This window comes from Pipistrellus kuhlii, unplaced genomic scaffold (genome assembly GCF_014108245.1).
Source record: "Pipistrellus kuhlii isolate mPipKuh1 unplaced genomic scaffold, mPipKuh1.p scaffold_m20_p_59, whole genome shotgun sequence".
Taxonomy (NCBI): Eukaryota; Metazoa; Chordata; class Mammalia; order Chiroptera; family Vespertilionidae; genus Pipistrellus; species Pipistrellus kuhlii.
Genome location: NW_023425561.1, coordinates 1,240,584 through 1,260,608, shown reverse-complemented (window position 1 = coordinate 1,260,608; position 20,025 = coordinate 1,240,584). Strand labels below are relative to the sequence as shown.

Below are 20,025 nucleotides of genomic sequence, written 5' to 3'. Positions count from 1 at the left end.
CCCTGGACCGCTGAACCTGGAGGTCATAAGTCACGGTTGGATTCCCGGTCAGGGCACACGCTCGGTCCCCAGTAGGGGGCGAACAGGAGGCAGCCTACCGGCGATTCTCACCATGGATGCCCCCGCCCCTCTCTCCTTCTCCCTTCCTCTCTCTGAAACCAATTTAAAAAACAAACATAAAAGTGTGTTCGCTACAACCTGGGCAAAAGCTAGGAATGTTTAAATAAATAAATAAGTAAATAAATGAAACCCCAGCAACCCTGAAGGTGGGTACGGACCCATTTCACAAGCAGAGAAACTGAGGCTGGAACAGGTGACAACACCTGCCAAGGCCACACAGGAGCAGGTGGTGGCGTGGGGTTCAAATCCAGGCTGGGCCCTTGTCCCTGCAGCCCTGCTCCCCGGAGGGGCCTTCGGCACCGGCCCATGAGGGGATGGGGCGGGGGGGGGGGGGGGGGGGTCCGGGCTAGAGGGCAGAGGTCAACCCCTTGCTCAAGTGCAGCCTGGCAGCACCCCCACACAGGCACCTGCTCTGGGGAGCGCCCCAAGGTCAGGGCTGAATCTGGGGTCCCTGAGCCAGTGACAGAGGCTCGGGGCTTCAGCGCGGCCGGTCCCTGCCTCCCTGCCCCCGCTGGGCCTGTGGTCTGAGCAGCAGCACAGGGGACACTGCCTGGGCCCAGGTCCGCCTGAAGGAGACTGGAAGAGTGTGGACAAGAGATGAAAGGAGGGAAGAGAAAAGGAAGGAGGGGGTGGAAGGAGGGAGAGCAAAGGGAGGGAAGGGGGGGAGGAAGAGAAGGAGGGAGGCAGGGAGGAGGGAAGGAAAGGAGGAAAGGGGAAGGGAAAGGAGGAGGGGGGAGGCAGGCAGGCAGGGAGGGAGGGAGGGAGACAGTCGATGGCCTTGTTCCAAATAAAAAACGCATTTAGCACATACGACTTCCCAAATGCACCGTTTCTTTTAAAAGTTAATGTCAACACATTGCGTTTAGGATCGCAGCATGGCGGAGTGATGGACCCTGAGTCTAAGGCAATGGGGAGGCCTGGGAGGAAGCTGCCGCAGAGAAGGGGTGGTTAGGACAAGGGGGTGGTTAGGTTGGGGGGGGACACTTTCTCTCCCCCCCCCCCCATGTAGCCAGACTGCCGCCATTCTCTCTGAAATTACATAATGATCTTATAGACCCAGAACACGGTTTGAATACAAGATTCCTGGTGCGTGTTTTCTTAATGTTGGGTTTGTTTATTTTATTATTACTTGTAAAACATACTTTTGTTGATGTCAAAGGGGAAGGAAGAGGGAGGTAGAAGCATCAATGATGAGGGAGAACCGTGGATCGGCTGCCTCCTGCACACCCCCTACTGGGGATGGAGCTCGCAATCCAGGCATGTGCCCTTGACCAGAATCGAACCCGGGACCCTTCAGTCCGCAGGCCGACGCTCTATCCACTGAGCCAAGCCCGCTAGGGCCGTGTTGCTGCTTAACTAATGAAGAGAAGCAGGAGGCGGGGAGGCGGTTTGCCTGGGGTCACACAGCCGGTGCTGGACAGGCCCGGCCGGCCGTGCTGACAGGCCTCGCACCTCCGTGGGTGGGGTGCCTGCCGCTCACTGGGCAGCGCGGACACCCCTCCCCGACCCCCTCCAGCAGCCTCCGGGGAAGTCAGCTCTTTGCAGCCACATTCCCCAAGGACGGGAAGGAGGAGGACCCAAGGACAGGAAGGAGGAGGACCAGAAATCTCGCAGGTGCCGAGGGAGCAGGCCTGGGACTGGAGGCCCCCGGGCACCGGCCCAGCTCCCCACCAGCCTCACAGCTGAAACCCTTTCTACGCCTGCCCGGCTGCCTCAGGGCGAGGTAACGGAATCTCTCTTTGAAGGCGCTGCGGGGCCCCTCGGGGCACATCCTCACTGCTGGGCCAGGTGGAGCCCCGGGGAGGGCTGGGCCTGGCCTACCAGCTGCCCTGCCCTGGGGGCTGGGGCGTAGGGGGGGGGCGCGGAGATTTGGGAGGGCGGAGCCCAGCGGGAGCCGGGGAGAGAAGAGGGCCCAGGAGAATGGGAAGCCCCTCCTGAGCAGAGCAGTGGGGGCCGCTGCCAGGGATCTCGGGGAGCCGCAGGGCAGTGAGCCGGCGGCAGGCAGGCCGTTGAAGGCTGGCTGGTGACTGTGGCGGAGAGACAGTGCAGCCCCAGACTCTGCAGGAAGGGTTAGCGTCCACCCGGCCAGCGTGGCTCCGTGGCTGAGCCTCAGTCCATGAACCAGGAGGTCTCGGTTCCGTTCCCGGTCAGGGACAGGGCACACGCCTGGATTGCGGGCTTGGTCCCCAGTGTGGGGCGTGCAGGAAGAGGCCAGTCAATAACTCTCTCTCATCCTGGATGTTTCTGTCCCTCCCTCCCTCTCCCTTCCTCTCTGAAATCAATAGAAATATTTAAAAAAAAAAAAAAAAAAAGAAGAAGAAGAAGAAAAGAGCCGGTGTGGCTCAGTGGATGGAGCTTCAGCCTGCGGACTCAAGGGTCCCAGGTTCTATTCCAGTCAAGGACATGGACCTCGGTTGGGATGTGCAGGAAGCAGCTGACTGATGTTTCTCTCTCATCGATGTTTCTAACTCTATTCTTGTCCCTTCCTCTCTGTAAAAAAAATCAATAAAATATTTTCTTTTTAAGTAAGAAGAGAGTGACTTTACCAGGCAGAAGTGAGCTGAGGGCCGCACTACCTGCCCTGCCACTTCCTGGCCGGGGGGCCTTGGGCTAGTTCCTTACCCTCTCTGTGCTCGCTTCCTCGGGAACATGCTGGAATCGGCCGGGGCTGCTGTGCTGGCAGCGAGGAGCTGGGCTCAGGCCACGTCTCCGCCGGGAAGGCCTGGAGGACGCTCACGGGAACTCGGGCGGCTCGGGGTGTGTTGTGTTGTGTTGTGTGTTTGTGTCGCCCGTGTTTGACGCATGAAACCCATTATTACAGAATTAAAACGGCACTCAGGGGAGCCGAGCAGGGGAGACGGCGATTTGGCCCCGGAGGGAGCAGTGGGTGCAGAGGAGCCGTCCCTGGAGAGAGGGCTGAGGGGGAGGCTGAGCAGGAGGGTCCCAGGCTGCCCGGGGGCCTTGGGGGGGCCGGGCCGGTGACCATTTCTCACCTTCGCTGGGGGCCAAGCCTCTGGGCCCCTTGTCCAGAGGCCCCACAGGGGCCACGGGGCCGGAGCACGCTGTCTGCTGGGGGACAGGGCACCGCTCTCTGCTGGTCCCGGCGCGGGGCCCTCTGAGCGGCAGCGCCCCGACGGCCCAGGTCCCCCAGGTGAGCCTGCCCGCTGGCCAGCGTCCCCCCGGCTCAGCCCACGCTCACCAGCCAGCGTCCCCCCCACCCCGGCTTGGCACAGGCTCACCGGCCAGCGTCCCCCCCCCCCCCGGCTCGGCCCAGGCTCACCGGCCAGCATCCCCCCCCCCCCGGCTCAGCACAGGCTCACCGGCCAGCGTCCCCCCCCCCCCCCCGGCTCGGCCCACGCTCACCGGCCAGCATCCCCCCCCCCCCCCCGCTCGGCCCACGCTCACCGGCCCTGCTGAGGCAGTCCTTTGAGGACGCCGGCCTGCCGGGTCCACACACTCTCCCCGCTGGGTGGCCGCTAAATCCCCCGAGAAAGTCAAACATTAGCCCGGGAACCAGCTTAGGCTTATATAAGCCCCCCTGGCGCACACACGGCCTGCGGGAGCCACACTGCCCAACCGCAGCCACCGCCCGGCCGACCGGGACAGACCACGGCCTCAGCCAGCGCCCACCAGCCCCACCGAGGGAGCCCAGCCCAGCCGCCAGGTGAGGAGGGAGGAGGCCCCCACCCCGGGCCCTGCCCCCAGGAACCCCGGCAAACTGCCCCGGCGAGGCCCTCCCCACTGCCCCGGCCAAGTCCCTTCTGCGCCCAGGACCTGCCTGGCCCTTCTGCTCCCTCAGCCCATGGGCCAGACCCAGGGGATGGGCACCAGCCAGGGGGCCCAGCAGGCAGGCCGAGGCAGCCCCGCGTATCTGCTCAGAGCACCTGGGACCTCCCCCACCCTCACCCAGCGTCCACCCCCACCCACCCCCACCCGCCCTTTGGTCCCAGCTGTGTGACCGGCTCTGCCCCATGCATACAGCACGTGTGACCAGCCTGAATATACACACCCCCGGAGGCACCTGTGGGCACTCACCTGTGACCCCACACGTACACATGCCATCGGCACAGCCACTCGTACATCTGTGGGTGCACACAGCTGAGCCCCGCATCCCATGCATTGACACATACGCTGCGCACACACATACTCCGGGCACACCCCCTGCCTGCCCCACACCCACCCCGGCCCCCGTGTCACGGCCTGCACACCCCTCTTAGCCCCCATCCCGCCCACAGCTCCGGCTCATCTGCGGCGCCATGACCTTCTCCTCGCTCGTGGACAGCGTGAACAGCCGGGGCCCCTTCCAGTTCCTGGTCGCGCTGCTGCTGGGCCTCCCCATCCTGGGCATGGCCAACCACAACCTGCTGCAGATCTTCACGGCCGCCACGCCCGCCCACCACTGCCGCCCGCCCCCCAACGCCTCCGCCGGGCCCTGGCCGCTGCCCCTGGGCCCCCAGGGCAGGCCGGAGCCGTGCCTCCGCTTCGTGCACCCCCCCAACGCCAGCCTGCCCAACGGCACCCAGGGCGCCACCGAGCCGTGCCGGGACGGCTGGGCCTACAACAGCAGCACCGGGGACTCCATCGTGACCGAGGTACGCCCGGCGCCCTCTGCGGGCTCAGAGCCGGACCCCCATCCTGGGCACGCGGGCAGGAGAGCGGGACCCCCGTCCGGGCACACGGACAGGAGAGCGGGACCCCCGTCCGGGCACACGGACAGGAGAGTGGACCCCCGTCCGGGCACACGGACAGGAGAGCCGGACCCCCGTCCGGGCACACGGACAGGAGAGTGGACCCCCGTCCGGGCACGCGGGCAGGAGAGCGGGACCCCCGTCCGGGCACACGGACAGGAGAGCGGGACCCCCGTCCGGGCACACGGACAGGAGAGCGGGACCCCCGTCCGGGCACACGGGCAGGAGAGCGGGACCCCCGTCCGGGCACACGGACAGGAGAGCGGGACCCCCGTCCGGGCACGCGGGCAGGAGAGCCGGACCCCACACCCCGGGACCTGAGCCCTCCCTGCAGCCCAGGGCAGGAGAGCGGGCGCTGGGCGGCAGAGAGGAAGCCGGTGCGGATCTCACCGCCAGGAGCTGGTCTCCGCACACCCCATGCGGTGTCCTCGGCCAGCAGCCCGCCCTGGGGTGCCGAATGCACCGTCCTTGTTCCCATGGGACCCACGCCACCGAGTGGGGTCCCAGCAGCGGCTGAGCCACCCCCACGGACACACGCTTCCCAGGACCGTGGGCTGCGGCCTCGGGCCGGCCTGCCCCTGGGCAGCTGTGGGGAGGAGGGGGCCCTGAGGGCAGGAGGGGAGAGAAGGAAAATGGGTCTTATTTGTGAGAAGGCCCGAGGCGGGAGGGGGGGGCGTGGACAGAGTGGAGGGTGGGAAGGTCCTCGCAGACGGGGAAACATCAGCTCCACTCCCAGGCCGCCTGTTCGCCGTTCACCCCTGCCCTCACCCGCCAGTGGCCTCCCGCCTGCCGTCCAGTGCCCGGGGTTAGAGCTCAATCAGACGGCCGGCCCGGCCGGGCGGGAGCCAGCGGGAGGATGTACAAACCGCCAGACAGGCATTGTCTCCCAGCTGCACCCCCAGTGGTACCCGGGAGGTGACCTGGTCTCCTTACGGATCGAACCAACCTGACTCCTCCCAGGGGGGCGGGGCAGGTCCGTGCACAGCCAGCCGCTCAGCCACGGCCCATGGAGGCACGGGGACACGGTCTCCAGCGGCTCAGAGCGGGGGAGCCCAGAACGCTGGGGGCTTCCTGGAGGAGGTGGCATCTGGGCCGCGAGCCGAGGGCACTGTGTCCCCCTCCTCCAGGGCAGGGCTTGCTTTTGCTTTATGAGAGGGACTGTGTTTCCATCTTTCCCCTATGTCAGGCCTGAGCCGGGCACGCCCCCTCCAGTGTGGGCTCCGTGTGGGCTCCGTGTGGGCTCCGTGTGGGCTGCCGGGACCTCAGGAGCCGCGTCTCCGCGCGGGAAGCGCTATCGGTCTCTGCATTCGCCGGCGGGGACTCGGGCTCAGCCTGGTCCTGTGACCTTCCCGGACTCCACCGTTAGGTCCGGGCGGAGGAGGGCTGAGTCGTGTGTCCACGAGCGTTCAGCACTTTGCAGGCCAGTGCTGGGCTCTGCTCTGTGGCTGCTCACACGCTCCGCCCGCTGCCAGGCCCGCAGGTGGTGCCTATCACAGCCCATTTCTCAGATGGGGAGATGGAGGCCCAGAGAGGGTAAGGAGCTGTGCAAGGTCGCGCCCCCTGATCCTGGAGCCTGACTCTCCCATCCCCCAGACGGCACCCCCACCCGGGCGCATGCACGTGCACCCCCATCCCAACAGAATGACACTGTCAGAGGCCTGAGCCCTCCCTGCAGCCCAGGAGCCACCTCCGCTGAGGAGCCCTCCAGGATTCCCGCCAGGGACGGTGCACGCTGGCCGGGAGGGCGTGTCGGCCGCTTTGCTGTCCCAGCGGCTGGAGCGGCGCCCGGGGCTGAGGCGAGGGTGGACGAGAGCCTATGAACTGAGTGCTCTGGGCCCGAGGGCCCGGGGCTGCCCGAGGGAGTCAGCACTTGTGCGAGGGGGGGTGGGGGGGAGGCAGAGAGAGGCCCGTGGCCGCACAGGCTCAGCCGTGGGAGCAGGACGGCAGGGCCCAGGGGGTGGGAAGAGGGATCTGCCTCGCCCTCGCTGCGGGGACGCCTGCAGGCAGGGGGTGGGGGCGACAGCAAGGGCTCAGCCAGACGGAGCGGAGGCCAGGCCGTCAGCCTCAGACCCGCCGACCGCAGTGGGCTCCAGAGAGCCCGGCTCAGTTCACACCCCATTCGCACAGGTGGGGCCCAGAGAATCTGATCCCGGGAATTGGGGTTCCCTGTGTCAGGCCGGTTCCCTGAGGGCGCCCAGCCCAGCCCGGGAGGCGGCCGTGGCGGGACCCAGCCCCACGCCCACACCAGCTGGGGAGAACGGACCTCAGATGCTCCCTGCGCGGCTCAGTCTGGGCCGATCCGTGCTCCCTCTGAGGGCCGGGCCGAGTGGGGGTGGGAGTCCCTGTGCAGAGGCAGAGCAGTGCTCCCCCCCCCCCCGCGGGGCTCCAGGAGGCCCAGGTGCCTCGGGGGACACTGAGGCAGCCAGCATCTGCAGTCCCTCGTCCGGGGGACCCTGGGGAGCAGAGCGAGGGGCTGCCCCCAGCAGGACGGGGGGGGGGGGGGTGAGCCAGGCCAATCAGCAGCGTTCACACCCTGACCCGCCTTTTCCTAGGGCTGTCGCACCCCAGAATCTCAGCTTCCGCCCGGGACATGGAGCGGAGGGCAGGGGCGCGTGTGGAAGGTCCCGAGAGACAGCAGGCACCCCCAGAGCGCTGGGCGAGGTCCCCTCTCTGTCACTGCTGTGGATGGAGATGGCCTAGAAGTGTCCCCAGAGGGCTGGGCGGGGGCGCCCCAAAAGGAGAATCAGCTGCCACAGCTCTTCCCAGCTGCACTCTGCGGCCCCATCTGACCCCCTGGCCTGGAAACAGCGCAGCCTGAGCTCCGGTGCCAGCTCCAACCCTCCCCTCCCTCTTCCCCCCTCCCTCATCTGTAGAACGGGACTGTGAGGGTGAGGGCCGGGGGCCGGGGGGCGGGGGAGGGCTGTGCTGCAGGTCTGAGTGAGCACAGCGCCTGCCCCCACCCACCCCTCCACCCCCCTCCCCGGCCCCTGAGCGCTCCTGGCGAGGTGACCGACCCCACATTCCTTTCTCTGGGTTCAGCGGAGGAGGCTGAGGTTGGAATTTCTCAGAAGGAGCTAAGACGGAAACAGAACTTGCTTTTCAGTGGCTGGTGCGGGGAGCAGGGATTGGAAGGGAAGGCCAGGCCCTCGGAGCCGGAGCCGAGCCCAGCGGGCAGGTGGGAGACGCGGGGCCTCGCTGACTGCAGACGGGGTCACCCCGGGCGGGCGCGGGGGCCTGGCTGAGAGCAGAGGGTGCGGGTCTTGTGCCCCCTCAGCGTCCGTTCACGCCCGCCGGCCCCCTTCTCGTCTCAGCCGGGCTCCCTGTGGCGCCGATTCCCTGGAGAGGAGCCAGGGCCCGCAGCCCCCACCCTGGACCTTGGCCCTGTGGGTGCCCAGCTGGGTCTAGGCGCCCTGAACCCAACCCTGTGGACCTTGGTGAGCCAGCCCATCCCTCCAAATCCCCGGCAATGCGACTCCTCTCTGGGCTTGAGACTTCCTTCCTGCCTCCAGGGACACAAGAATCCTGCTCCCCTACCCCCTCTGCCTACACACACACACACACACACACACACACACACACACAGGTCCCTGAGGCCCTGTCAGCTGCTGGAGAAGCAGAGAGCCTGCCCAGTGGACCCTCCAGGAAGCAGGTCTCCACCTGGGGGCTGCTCGCCTCCCTGTCCCTCTCCTGCGCCAGCTCTACCCAGCTGCCCCGCCCCCTTGCTCGCCTCAGTCCTGGCCCGGGTGCCCCTCCCACCCTCTCCCTCCTCGCCTCCCATCTGACCCCGGGCTCTTTACTGGTAAAGAGCCCGTCGTGTGTGCAGGAGCGGCCTGGGCTGTCCTCTGGGCCCTCCCAGGCCAGGCTCCCTCCGTGAGCACCTGCTGTGTGCGGCCTGGGCTGCCGCTGAGCGCTCTTCACAAGCCTGGGGATCGGGCCCTGAGAGCATCGGCCCCCTTCCCCCCGGGCTCAGGCCCAGAGGTGACGTCAGACTTTCTCCCGAGTTTGGACGGGACCCCGGACCCCAAGGCCACGCCCGCCCATCCCTGTGAGCACAGGAACAAAACCGCTGCCATCCTGGACGCCGACCGCCGGCCAGGGGCTGGGTGCTCCCGATCCCTTATGTTGTTTCCAATCCTGAGAGCGGGGACGAATGCCACTCCCAGAGTACAGGCGAGGAAGCTGAGCCTCAGAGAGGGCGAGGCACTGGCCCCGCACACACAGCGGCTGCGGCCGAGCGGGAGCCGTGCCCTTGGGTCTCTCCCGGTCCCTGGCAAACCCTCCCTGCCCTCGGGGCCCCCTCCACCCCCCCACACACAGGCCCCGAGGGGTCTGATTCTCCCGAGGCCCCGCGGGTTCTAAGGCTGGAGAAGGTCGCTCCCCTTGCCCCCGATCTGGGGGGCACAGACCTCCTGGCCGCCAAGGGCCGCCTCCTGCTTTCCCCGGAGGCACCCCCGGCCGCTGCTCTTGCTGCTGCCACGGCTCCCAAGCCCTGGTCCAGCCCCGGCTGCCCCCGCGACCTCAGCTGGGCCCGTCCTGGCTGCCTGCCTCTCAGACCCTGGCTTTCCACCCTGCAGCCCAGGCTCAAAGCGGAGCACCATGAGGGAGTCCAGGAAGCGGGCTCCTAGGACCCGGGACTGGGGTCCCGCAGGCCTGAGTCTGAGCCTCTGCCCTGAAATGAGCTGAACTGTGTTCAGCGAGTGACTCGCTCTCCGGGCCTCCGTTTCTCTGCCTGTGAAACGGGGATCAGCACGCAGCACCTGCCTTTTCGGGTTATGGCCGCGCCATGGGCAGCACTGGCCCCCAAGCATCCCAGACCCCCTGCTTCCCCGCTGCCCTCCTCCCCCCCAGAACCAGCTCCCCAGGGCTCCGCAAACACGCCCAGAGAGGAAGGCGAGGCCAGGGGCGCGGGGCTAGGACCCGGGAGCTGGAGTCTGCGTGGGGTTGCCGAACTTGAGGGGGCAGAGGTCAGCCCAGGCCGCGCCAAGGGCGAGATGGAGCCCCGGAAGCTCCGTGCCACCAGCGAGTCACTTTCCTTCGCTCTGGGCCTCTTCAGTGAAATATGCGTATTTTCCACCCCAGCCCTGCTCGTCCATCCGTTATTCATTCAACAAACATTCTCATGGACGGGGAGCCAACTCTGCTTGAGGGAGACAGAGTCAGGAGACATCTCTGCCCACAGTGAGGAGAGAGAGAGAGAGAGAGAGAGAGAGAGAGAGAGAGAGAGAGAGAGAGAGGGAGAGTTAGAAGCATTGATGAGAGAGAAACATCGATCAGCTGCCTCTTACACCCTCCCCCACTCCACTGGGGATGTGCCTGCAACCAGGGTACGTGCCCTTGACTGGAATCGAACCCGGGACCCTTCAGTCCGCAGGCCAATGCTCTATCCACTGAGCCAAACAGGTTTTGGCCATAAAATCATTTTCATTGCTACTTCATAGCTGTAATTTCGCTACTGTGAATGAATCATAATGTAAATATCTGTGCTTTCCGATGGTCTACAGCAGCGGTTCTCAATCTGTGGGTTGCGACACAGATTTTTACATTACGATTCATTAACAGCAGCAAAATTACAGCTATGAAGTAGCAAGGAAAATAATGTTATGGTTAGGGGTCACCACCACATGGGGAGCTGTGTTAAAGGGCCGTGGCATTGGGAAGGGTGAGAATCACTGCTCTGGAAGCTCCTGTGTGCTTTCTCCTCACCCCCTCGCTCCCTCCTGCCCCCTGGTCCCTCCCGCCCATGCACACAGCGTGCAGCTCCCAGGGGGTCTGCCGGCCCTGCTGGGCCCTCTGAGGCAGGGGAGGACCTGCAGGCTTAGCCCCATGGCCCCCTCCCGCCCCCCCGCTTTCCTGACTTCCGTCAGAGGAAGGTGGGGTGCTGCCCCTGCACTGTTCCGCTTCCAGAACATTCTGGTGAGGCATTTCTAGGGATCAGACTTTCCACCTTATTACACAGGTAATGGACTAAGGGTGCGTGCCAGGGCTTAGCGGGAGATTAGGCCGGGCGGGGCGGCAGGGGCCGGGCGCGAGGCCGCACAGATCTGTGCTCACAGGGCTCCCTCTGCGCCGGGGGGACCAGCGGGAGCCGAAGGTGCTGGCGGGGGGGGGGGGGGGGGGGGGACAGAAGCCAGATGTGAGGGGCCTGGGGTCACCGGGGACAGGATGGCTGCGAGGGGCTGAGATCCGAGGTCCGGAGGTGGGCAGGAGGCAGGAGGCGTGGCAGGGATCCGCTCGGGGCCTCAGTTTCCTCGTCTGCAAATCGGGCGACAGCCACCATCGGAACTGTCGTGCGGACGAGGCGTGAGGGCCTGGACAGCGCCCGGTGCGTGGCGAACCTCGCACACGTCGGCCCTCGCTCTGACCCAGGGGTCGGCAAACTGCGGCACCGTTGACCGATGAGTTTGCCGACCCCTGGCCCGGACTCTTGATTCCAGTAATTACAGGCTATTGCTGTTCCTTGTGGTTAAGCCCCTAGCCCAGTGGTCGGCAAACATGTGGCTCTCGAGCCTCAGTTTGCCGACCACCGCCCTGACCCCAGTGCAGGGTGAGGCCTGCACTCCGACAGCCATCGTGGACATAGAAGAATCCAGACTCAGGAAACACTAGCAAGTTAGAAACCGAGGGCTGAGGGGTGCCCGGAGGGGGAGGGAGGAAGTGAAGGGGTCCCCCATGCTGAGACGCCGAGACGGAGGCCCCCAGGCAGGGGGACGAGCAGACCAGTCAGGTGTTCTGTGATGTGTGGGGAAGACGGTGGGTGGCTGGGGGAGCAGAGCTTCGCAGAGGGGGGGCCCGGGCTGGGGGAGGCCCCGCACAGGTCAACGTGGGGAAGAGGTGGGAGGTGGCAGGGAGCCCTCGGGGGGAAGAGGTGGTGAGACAGAGAGATTGGGGCCGTGCTGACGAGGAGGGTCAGGGCAGAGTGAGAGAGGGAGAGTGTGGACGGAGCGAGGTGCACCCCAGAGGGATGTCCCCACGGAGCAGAGGGTGAGGGCACTACCAAGGACCTGGCCTCGGGGAGCCACCGGGTGCAGGCCAGCTCAGGGGGCTGGGGACAGACCGGGGTGCGAGGCCGAGCAGACTTGGTAAGTGGCCTGACAGCCACACATGCTCGAGGGCTGTTGTCGTTACAAAACCCCGGAGCGGGCGGAGAGCCACAGGCAGACCCAGGAGCCTGAGGGGGGACAGGGTGCCTGCGAGGCAGGGGCCTGGCGGTGGGGGAGCCGGGAGCGAGGGCCGGGCCGCGGGGCTGAGCGGCCGCCCCTCTCCCTCTGCAGTGGGACCTGGTGTGTGACGCCAACAAGCTGAAGGAGATGGCCCAGTCCGTGTTCATGGCGGGCACGCTGGTCGGGGGCATCGTGCTGGGAGGCCTGTCTGACAGGTGAGCCGCCGGGGCCTCCCAAGGGGGGCACATCCCCTGGGGACGACCCTGCCCCCCTGCCCCACCCGTGGACCCCAAAGAGGCCGAGAGCTGGAGGGCAGGGGGGACAAGGGGGGCACGGTCCTTGCTGTGCAGCCTTGGGCCAGTCCCAGGCCTTCTCTGGGCTGCAGTGTCCTCTCTGACCCAAAGCCCTGGCCACCGAGGCCTCCCGCCTCCACAGACCCGGGGGGGGACAGCCGGGGGCCGCGTGGCGGCGGAGGTGGGGGGGCGAGGGGGGCTGCTCAGAGATGGGCTGACCCTCTGCCCCCGCTCCGGCAGCTGAGCTGGAGGTGGAGGGGATCACTCATTAACTAAAGCCTCCTCTTGCAAACTGGTCATAAAAAAGCAATTACAAGCCAGGCCCTGTCCGGGGAGGGAGTTACATGCCCGGGGGCGGGAGACGGGCCACTGGTCTCGGCTGGCTGGCGGCTCACCGGGCCTCCCCTCGGATGCAGGTTTGGCCGGAAGCCCATCCTGTCCGGCAGCTACCTGCTGCTGGCGGCCAGCGGCTCGGGCGCCGCCTTCAGCCCCTCCTTCGCCGTCTACGTGGTCCTGCGCTTCCTGTGTGGCTTCAGCATGGCCGGGGTCACCCTGAGCACCGTGATCCTGAGTGAGCTGGGGGCCGGGGGCTGGGGGCCGGGGCACCCGCCTGTCGCTGAGCCGGGGGGGCTGGGTCCCAGCAGAGGCCCTCGGAGCCCCCCTGCACATGGCAGCACTTTCCCTGGGCCTGGCTCCCCGCCAGGCACCTGGTCTCATCCCGTCTACACACGTGATGCTATCATCCCCATTATACAGATGAGGAAACTGAGGCAAAGCCAGGGCAGTCCCTTGCTACTGGAGAGGCAGTCAAGAGCAAGGGCTTGGGAGTCAGACAGACCTCAGCTGGAGTTCTACCTTCTTTTTTATTTACTTATTTATTTACTTATTTATTTTTAAATATATTTTGTTGATTTTTTTTACAGAGAGGAAGGGAGAAGGATAGTTAGACACATCAATAAGAGAGAAACATTCATCAGCTGCCTCCTGCATACCCCCTACTGGGGATGTGCTTGAAACCAAGGTACATGCCCTTGACCAGAACTGAACCTGGAACCCCTCGGTCTTCAGGCCGACGCTCTATCCACTGAGCCACACTGGCTTTGGTGAGTCCAACCTTCTTGAGCCTCAGTGGCAGCATCTGTAAAATGGGGTCAGGGAACCCTGTGGGTCAGAGACAGATCAAGCAGCCAGTGGGGGGCGGGAGCGGGCACCCCTTCAGGGGGAGGTGCCCCGGCCCAGCAGGACCCTCACCAGGCCATGGCTCCCTCCGCAGACGTCGAGTGGATGTCCACGCGGCTGCGGGCCGTCATGACGGTGGGGATCGGCTACTTCTACACGGCGGGCCAGTTCCTCCTGCCCGGCATGGCCTACGCCATCCCGCAGTGGCGCTGGCTGCAGCTGGCCGTGTCCGCGCCCTTCTTCGCCTTCTTCCTGCTGTCCTGGTGCGTGTCCTCCCCTCGCCCTCCTGAGGCCCCGAGCCGAGCAGGAGCCCTGCCGACCAGCTGGCCCTCCGGCTGTCCCTGTCCCTGTCCCTGTCCCTGTCCAGCCAGGAGGGCACCGCGGGAGGACGGCCCTGCACACAGGCGCGGGCAGGAGGGAGGGGGCTGTGTCTGCGCGGAGAAGGGTCACTTCAGGACCGGGCCAGGCTGTGGAGGACACAGACAGACAGACCCCAGAGGGTGGGGACAGACAGACAGGCAGACAGACACCAGTGGGTGGGGACAGACAGACAGACCCCAGTGGCTGGGGACAGACAGGCAGACAGACCCCTGTGGTGGGGACAGACAGACAGACCCCAGTGGCTGGGGACAGACAGGCAGACAGACCCCTGTGGTGGGGACAGACAGACAGACCCCAGTGGCTGGGGACAGACAGGCAGACAGACACCAGTGGCTGGGGACCGACAGGCAGACAGACCCCTGTGGGTGGGGACAGACAGACTTCTGTGGGTGGGGACAGACAGACAGACCCCTGTGGGTGGGGACAGAAAGACAGGCAGACCCCAGTGGGTGGGACAAGAGACAGAAGGGAGCTCACTGTATGGGCAAGAGGACCCAGGGGACAGTTTGAGGCGTTTTGGGGGGAAGTCCAGTTTGGGGGCTTCTGGGTTTGAAGGATAAAGAGGAAGAAGCTCAGATCCCCAGAACCCGAGGAAATGAGGCGCCAGGGTCAGAGGTCCCCAAAGCACAGCCCGGGGTGAGGGTCCCCCACTCCCCACACCCCAGCAGAGCGGGCCCTTCGCGGGAGAATCCAGGGTCCTCCACCCATCCCCTAGACCCGAGGTCGGCCAACTGCGGCTCTTTGGCCCCTTGAGTGTGGCTCTTCCACAAAATACCACGGCCTGGGCGGGTCTATGTTGAAGAAGTGGTGTTAGAAGACGTTTAAGTTTAAAAAATGTGGCTCTCAGAAGGAACTTCACTCGTCGTCCTGTTGATATTCGGCTCTGCGGGCTAATGGGTTTGCCGACCACTGGCCTGGAGCACACCCCAACCTAGCGCCCCGTCCGAGCTGCCCTCACCCAGGACGGGAATGCCACCGAGGAGCGGGGAGGCGGACGCGCAGACCGGCCAGCCGTGCGCTGCAGCGGGCCGTGCCCCCCCCCCCCCCCGGCCTGGCCAGCGCCCCCGGCTCCAGCTGAGGACACCCCGGAGACGGAGACGGGAGCAGCTGGGGCAGAGGGGGGCCCCTGGAAGGGGTGGGGAGCAGTGGGTGTGTGGCTGCAGGCAGCCCAGGTGCAGAGCTTGGCCAGGTGTCAGTTCCATGGAAGGTGCGGGAAGGCACCGGGGTTCCTGGCCTCCTGCCCTCGGCCGGCTGTCCCTCCCCCAGCCTCTCAGGGGCTCTGTCCCCGCAGGTGGGTCCCGGAGTCGATCCGCTGGATGGTGCTGTCCGGGAAGTCCCTGAAGGCCCTCAAGGTCCTCCAGTGGGTGGCCGCCTTCAACGGCAGGAAGGAGGCGGGAGAGAAGCTCAGCCTGGAGGTAGGGGAGGTGGGGGCGACACTGGGCTCTGATCCGGGCTGTGCCATCCTCCTGTCGCTGCTCACAAGCTCCTCTCCAGGCGCCCGGCCTGCACCCTCCCCTCCCCCCTGCCTGCCAGCAGCCCCCTCATGCACCCTCTCCCGCTGCCCCAGGAGCTCAAGCTGGACCTGCAGAAGGAGATCTCCTTGGCCAAGGCCAACTACAGCGTGGCCGACCTGTTCCGGACACCCGTGCTGCGGCGCGTGACCTTCTGCCTCTCCCTGGCCTGGTAACGGCCCCCCACGCCGGCCCCCGCCCCCGAGGCAGCCCCCCGCCACGCCGGCCCCCCGCCCCCCAGGCAGCCCCCCGCCACGCCGGCCCCCGCCCCCCACGCCGGCCCCCGCCCCCCCACGCCGGCCCCCCGCCACGCCGGCCCCCGCCCCCCAGGCAGCCCCCCGCCACGCCGGCCCCCCGCCACGCCGGCCCCCCGCCCCCCAGGCAGCCCCCCGCCACGCCGGCCCCCCCACGCCGGCCCCCCGCCCCCCAGGCAGCCCCCCGCCACGCCGGCCCCCGCCCCCCCACGCCGGCCCCCGCCCCCCCACGCCGGCCCCCCGCCACGCCGGCCCCCGCCCCCCAGGCAGCCCCCCGCCACGCCGGCCCCCCGCCACGCCGGCCCCCCGCCCCCCAGGCAGCCCCCCGCCACGCCGGCCCCCCCACGCCGGCCCCCCGCCCCCCAGGCAGCCCCCCGCCACGCCGGCCCCCGCCCCCCAGGCAGCCCCCCGCCACGCCGGCCCCCCGCCCCCCAGGCAGCCCCCCGCCACGCCGGCTCCCGCCCCCCAGGCAGCCCCCCGCCACGCCGCCCCCCGCCCCCCAGGCAGCCCCCCGCCATGCCGGCCCCCCACCCCCCAGGCAGCCCCCCCTCGGAACCGCTGTGCCCCTGCCCCGCGCCCCGTCTGGCCATCACCCGGCCTGGCCAGGTGTCTGCTTTCCTCTGGGGTCACCCCGCCCTCAGGGCAAACACTCCAAACCCTTCCAGACACTTTCCCCCGATGTGTGCCTCCCGGTCACCCCCCCACACAGGCACACACTCACACAACACACATTCACACACATATACACTCACACACACACACACTCACACACTCACACATTCACACACACACATCACACACACATACACACACACACATTCACACACATATACACACACATATACACTCACACACACTCTCACACACACACACTCACACACATTCACACACATATACACTCACACACACACACACACTCACACACATTCACACACATATACACTCACACACACACACTCACACACATTCACACACATATACACTCACACACACACACACTCACACACACACTCACACACATTCACACACATATACACTCACACACACACACACTCACACACATTCACACACATATACACTCACATACACACTCACACACATTCACACACATATACACTCACACACACACATTCACACACATATACACTCACACACACACACACTCACACTCACACACATTCACACACACATACACACACACACATACACACACACACATTCACACACATATACACACACATATACACTCACACACACTCTCACACACACACACACTCACACACATTCACACACATATACACTCTCACACACACACACACACACTCACACACATTCACACACATATACACTCACACACACACTCACACACATTCACACACATATACACTCACACACACACTCACACACATTCACACACATATACACTCACACACACACTCACACACATTACACTCACACACACAACACACATTCACACATGTATACACTCACACACACTAAGGCACACACATGCACATGCACACACATACACACTAATACACACACGTGCACATACACACACAACACACATTCACACACATATACACTCACACACACATACACACACTCACACATACACATTCATACACACACACACAAATACACACACGCTCACACACACATACACACTCACATACACACACACACACATATACACTCACACACACACACTCACACACACACACTCACACACACACACACGTCTGGTCTGTCCTCTGAGACCCACAAAGCAAGGCTGCCCCCGGGGCCCCGGGCTTGAGGAGACCGTGTGCACAGCTCGGCCGCCCCGCTGCTCCGCCCCCCGCCTCCTGTGGCCCCGGGTCCTCCAGCCCTGGCTTCTCTGGAGTCAGTGCCGTGGCATCCGTGCCACCACATCGGCTGTGCCCGTGTCAGGCATAACCAGCCGATCCCAGCACTTGCCCACGGATCTCAGACACAGTCTGAGACCTCACCGCGGAGCAGCCCAGACCCGGCGGCTGCAGCTGGGCCGCAAATGGAACTTGTCATCGTCCTGGGCACGCGGGACCAGCGTGGGCGAGGCCCGGCCGGCGGCCGGCGCTGACCGACGCCCCCCTGCCCCCAGGTTTGCCACCGGCTTCGCCTACTACAGCTTGGCCATGGGTGTGGAGGATTTTGGAGTCAACCTCTACCTCCTCCAGGTCATCTTTGGGGGGGTGGACATCCCAGCCAAGTTCATCACCATCCTCTCCATGAGCTACCTGGGCCGGCACACCACCGAGGTCATCACCCTGCTCCTGGCGGGGGCATCCATCCTGGCGCTCATCTTCGTGCCCGCGGGTGAGAGGCGGGCGGCTCCCCGCCCGGAGCAGGCTGGCCCCGCAGCCCCTGGGTCCGGCTGGAAGGGGGCGGGCTCCGGTCCTGCTGCTTCCGTCTCTCAGTCCCTGTGCTCTCTGGGCTCAGGCCCCGCATCTACTGGTAGAAAATAACTCAGCTGCGCTAGGGCCGTGGTCGGCAAACTGCGGCTCGAGAGCCACATGCGGCTCTTCGGCCCCTTGAGTGTGGCTCTTCCACAAAATACCACGGCCTGGGCGAGTCTGTGTTGAAGAAGTGGCGTTAGAAGAAGTTTAAGTTTAAAAAATGTGGCTCTCGAAAGAGATTTCTATTGTGCTGTTGGTATTTGGCTCTGTGGATGAATGAGTTTGCCGACCACTGTACGTACAATTAGAAAATAACTCAGTTGAGCTAGGGCAGTGGTCGGCAAACTCATTCATCCACAGAGCCAAATATCCATAGGACAAAGATGGAAATTTCTTCAGAGAGCCACATTTTTAAAACTTAAACTTCTTCTAACGCCACTTCTTCGACATAGACTCGCCCAGGCCGTGGCATTTTGTGGAAGAGCCACACTCAAGGGGCCAAAGAGCCGCCTGTGGCTCGCGAGCCGCCGATTGCCGACCACGGGGCTAGGGGATGTCAGAGTCCTTTCCGGATCTGCCCCGGGAGAGCGCGGTGCTGTGTGGACCGTGTGCGGGGCTTTCCGAGGGTGGGACATCGCTGGGGACAACACGGGGATGGGACACCCAGAGGCCAGGGCTCATGGGAGACCGGCCCCCGCCCCCCACCGTCACCTCGGAAAAGTCGCTTTCGTTTTGTACGGATGTTTGTGTCGATGACCTATAGCCTCTCAACGAAACATGAGGAGATGTTTTAGGACAAGAACGTGAACAACAAAATACAAATGGGAACAGGGAACGGGAGCCAGGGAGAGGCAGACACACAAAGGACACACACCCGCAAAGCCCTGGGGAGGGCAGAGTGGCTGCTACTCGGCCTTCCGTTTGGAATTGAGCTTCCCGGCAGCCAAAGCGAAAAGGGAGGCGGGTTCTGCGGCGAAAGGAGAGCGCACGGGGGCCCCTGAGCCCACGGCCGCGTGTCGTCCCCTCCGCAGACCTGCCGGCCTTGCGGACGGTGCTGGCCGTGTTCGGGAAAGGCTGCCTGTCCAGCTCCTTCAGCTGCCTCTTCCTCTACACGAGTGAGCTGTACCCCACCGTCATCCGGTAGGTGCAGGCCGGGGGCTGGCGCAGCCGGGGGATCGGGGTCCTCCCGCCCCCTGCAGGGCCCCGAGCCGGCCCCTCAGAACCCCACACACAGGCCGCCCACCCCGGCTCTGACCTCCCCCAGGCAGACGGGCATGGGCATGAGCAACGTGCTGACGCGCCTGGGGAGCATGACGGCCCCGCTGGTGAGGATCACCGGGGAGCTGCACCCCTTTGTCCCCAACCTCATCTTCGGGGCCACGGCCCTCCTGGGAGGCGGTGCGTCCCTCTTCCTGCCGGAGACCCTCAACCAGCCCCTGCCGGAGACCATCGAGGACGTGGAGGCGTGGTCAGTCCCCGCCTGGCCTCGCGGGGTTCCCCCCCCCGGGGAAGCGGCCCAGGCCCCGGGCTTCCCCTGAGCTCTCTCCCCCAGGTCTCCCCCGAAGAAGGAGCCCGAGCCGGAGCCGGAGGCGGAAAAGGACTCCCAGAGGATCCCTCTGCAGCCTTGCGGGCCGGACTTGCACCCCAGCTGAGGGCGACTGAACCCCCTTTCCCTGCCTCCAGAGACTAGTCCCAGCCAGGCCCCTGCCTGCCGCGGAGCTCCACAGGCATCTTGGGGGCCTGGGCGGGTCCCCACCACCTCATCTTCGAGCTCAGCCCCCAGCCCGGCCAGGGCGAAGATTCACCACCAGCCTCCCCGCCCCCCTCACCCTCGCCCTCCCTGCAGCCCGGCCCCGCCCCTGCCACTCTCCCCCTGTGCCAGCTCCTGACCCCTGACACCCCCCGGGCCCCCTGGCTCCATCCCTCGCCTTCTGGCCTCCACCCGCCCTCAGTGGGAGGTTTCAATAAACGCCAACGAACGACGCTGCTGCTGAGGATGGGGAAGGGGAAGGGGGCGGCCAC

General features: G+C 65.4%; 1 protein-coding gene across 2 annotated transcripts; it reads left to right on the top strand.

The window, feature by feature from the left end:
• The first annotated feature begins 3,677 nt into the window (after positions 1-3,677).
• SLC22A8 (solute carrier family 22 member 8) lies at positions 3,678-19,780 on the top strand. 2 transcript variants are annotated; one of them, XM_045574056.1, is made up of 11 exons: positions 3,678-3,784; positions 4,356-4,712; positions 12,080-12,183; positions 12,678-12,832; positions 13,535-13,703; positions 15,113-15,236; positions 15,389-15,504; positions 17,709-17,923; positions 19,035-19,143; positions 19,238-19,471; positions 19,556-19,780. In XM_045574056.1, exons 2-11 carry the CDS (start codon positions 4,377-4,379, stop codon positions 19,653-19,655), a joined length of 1,662 nt encoding a protein of 553 aa, XP_045430012.1. In that variant the 5' UTR covers positions 3,678-3,784; positions 4,356-4,376; the 3' UTR covers positions 19,656-19,780. The 2 variants fall into 2 exon arrangements, with proteins under 2 accessions (XP_045430012.1, XP_036273267.1); XM_036417374.2 differs by having other exon boundaries at positions 3,679-3,784; positions 19,268-19,471.
• The last annotated feature ends 245 nt before the right edge of the window (positions 19,781-20,025 follow it).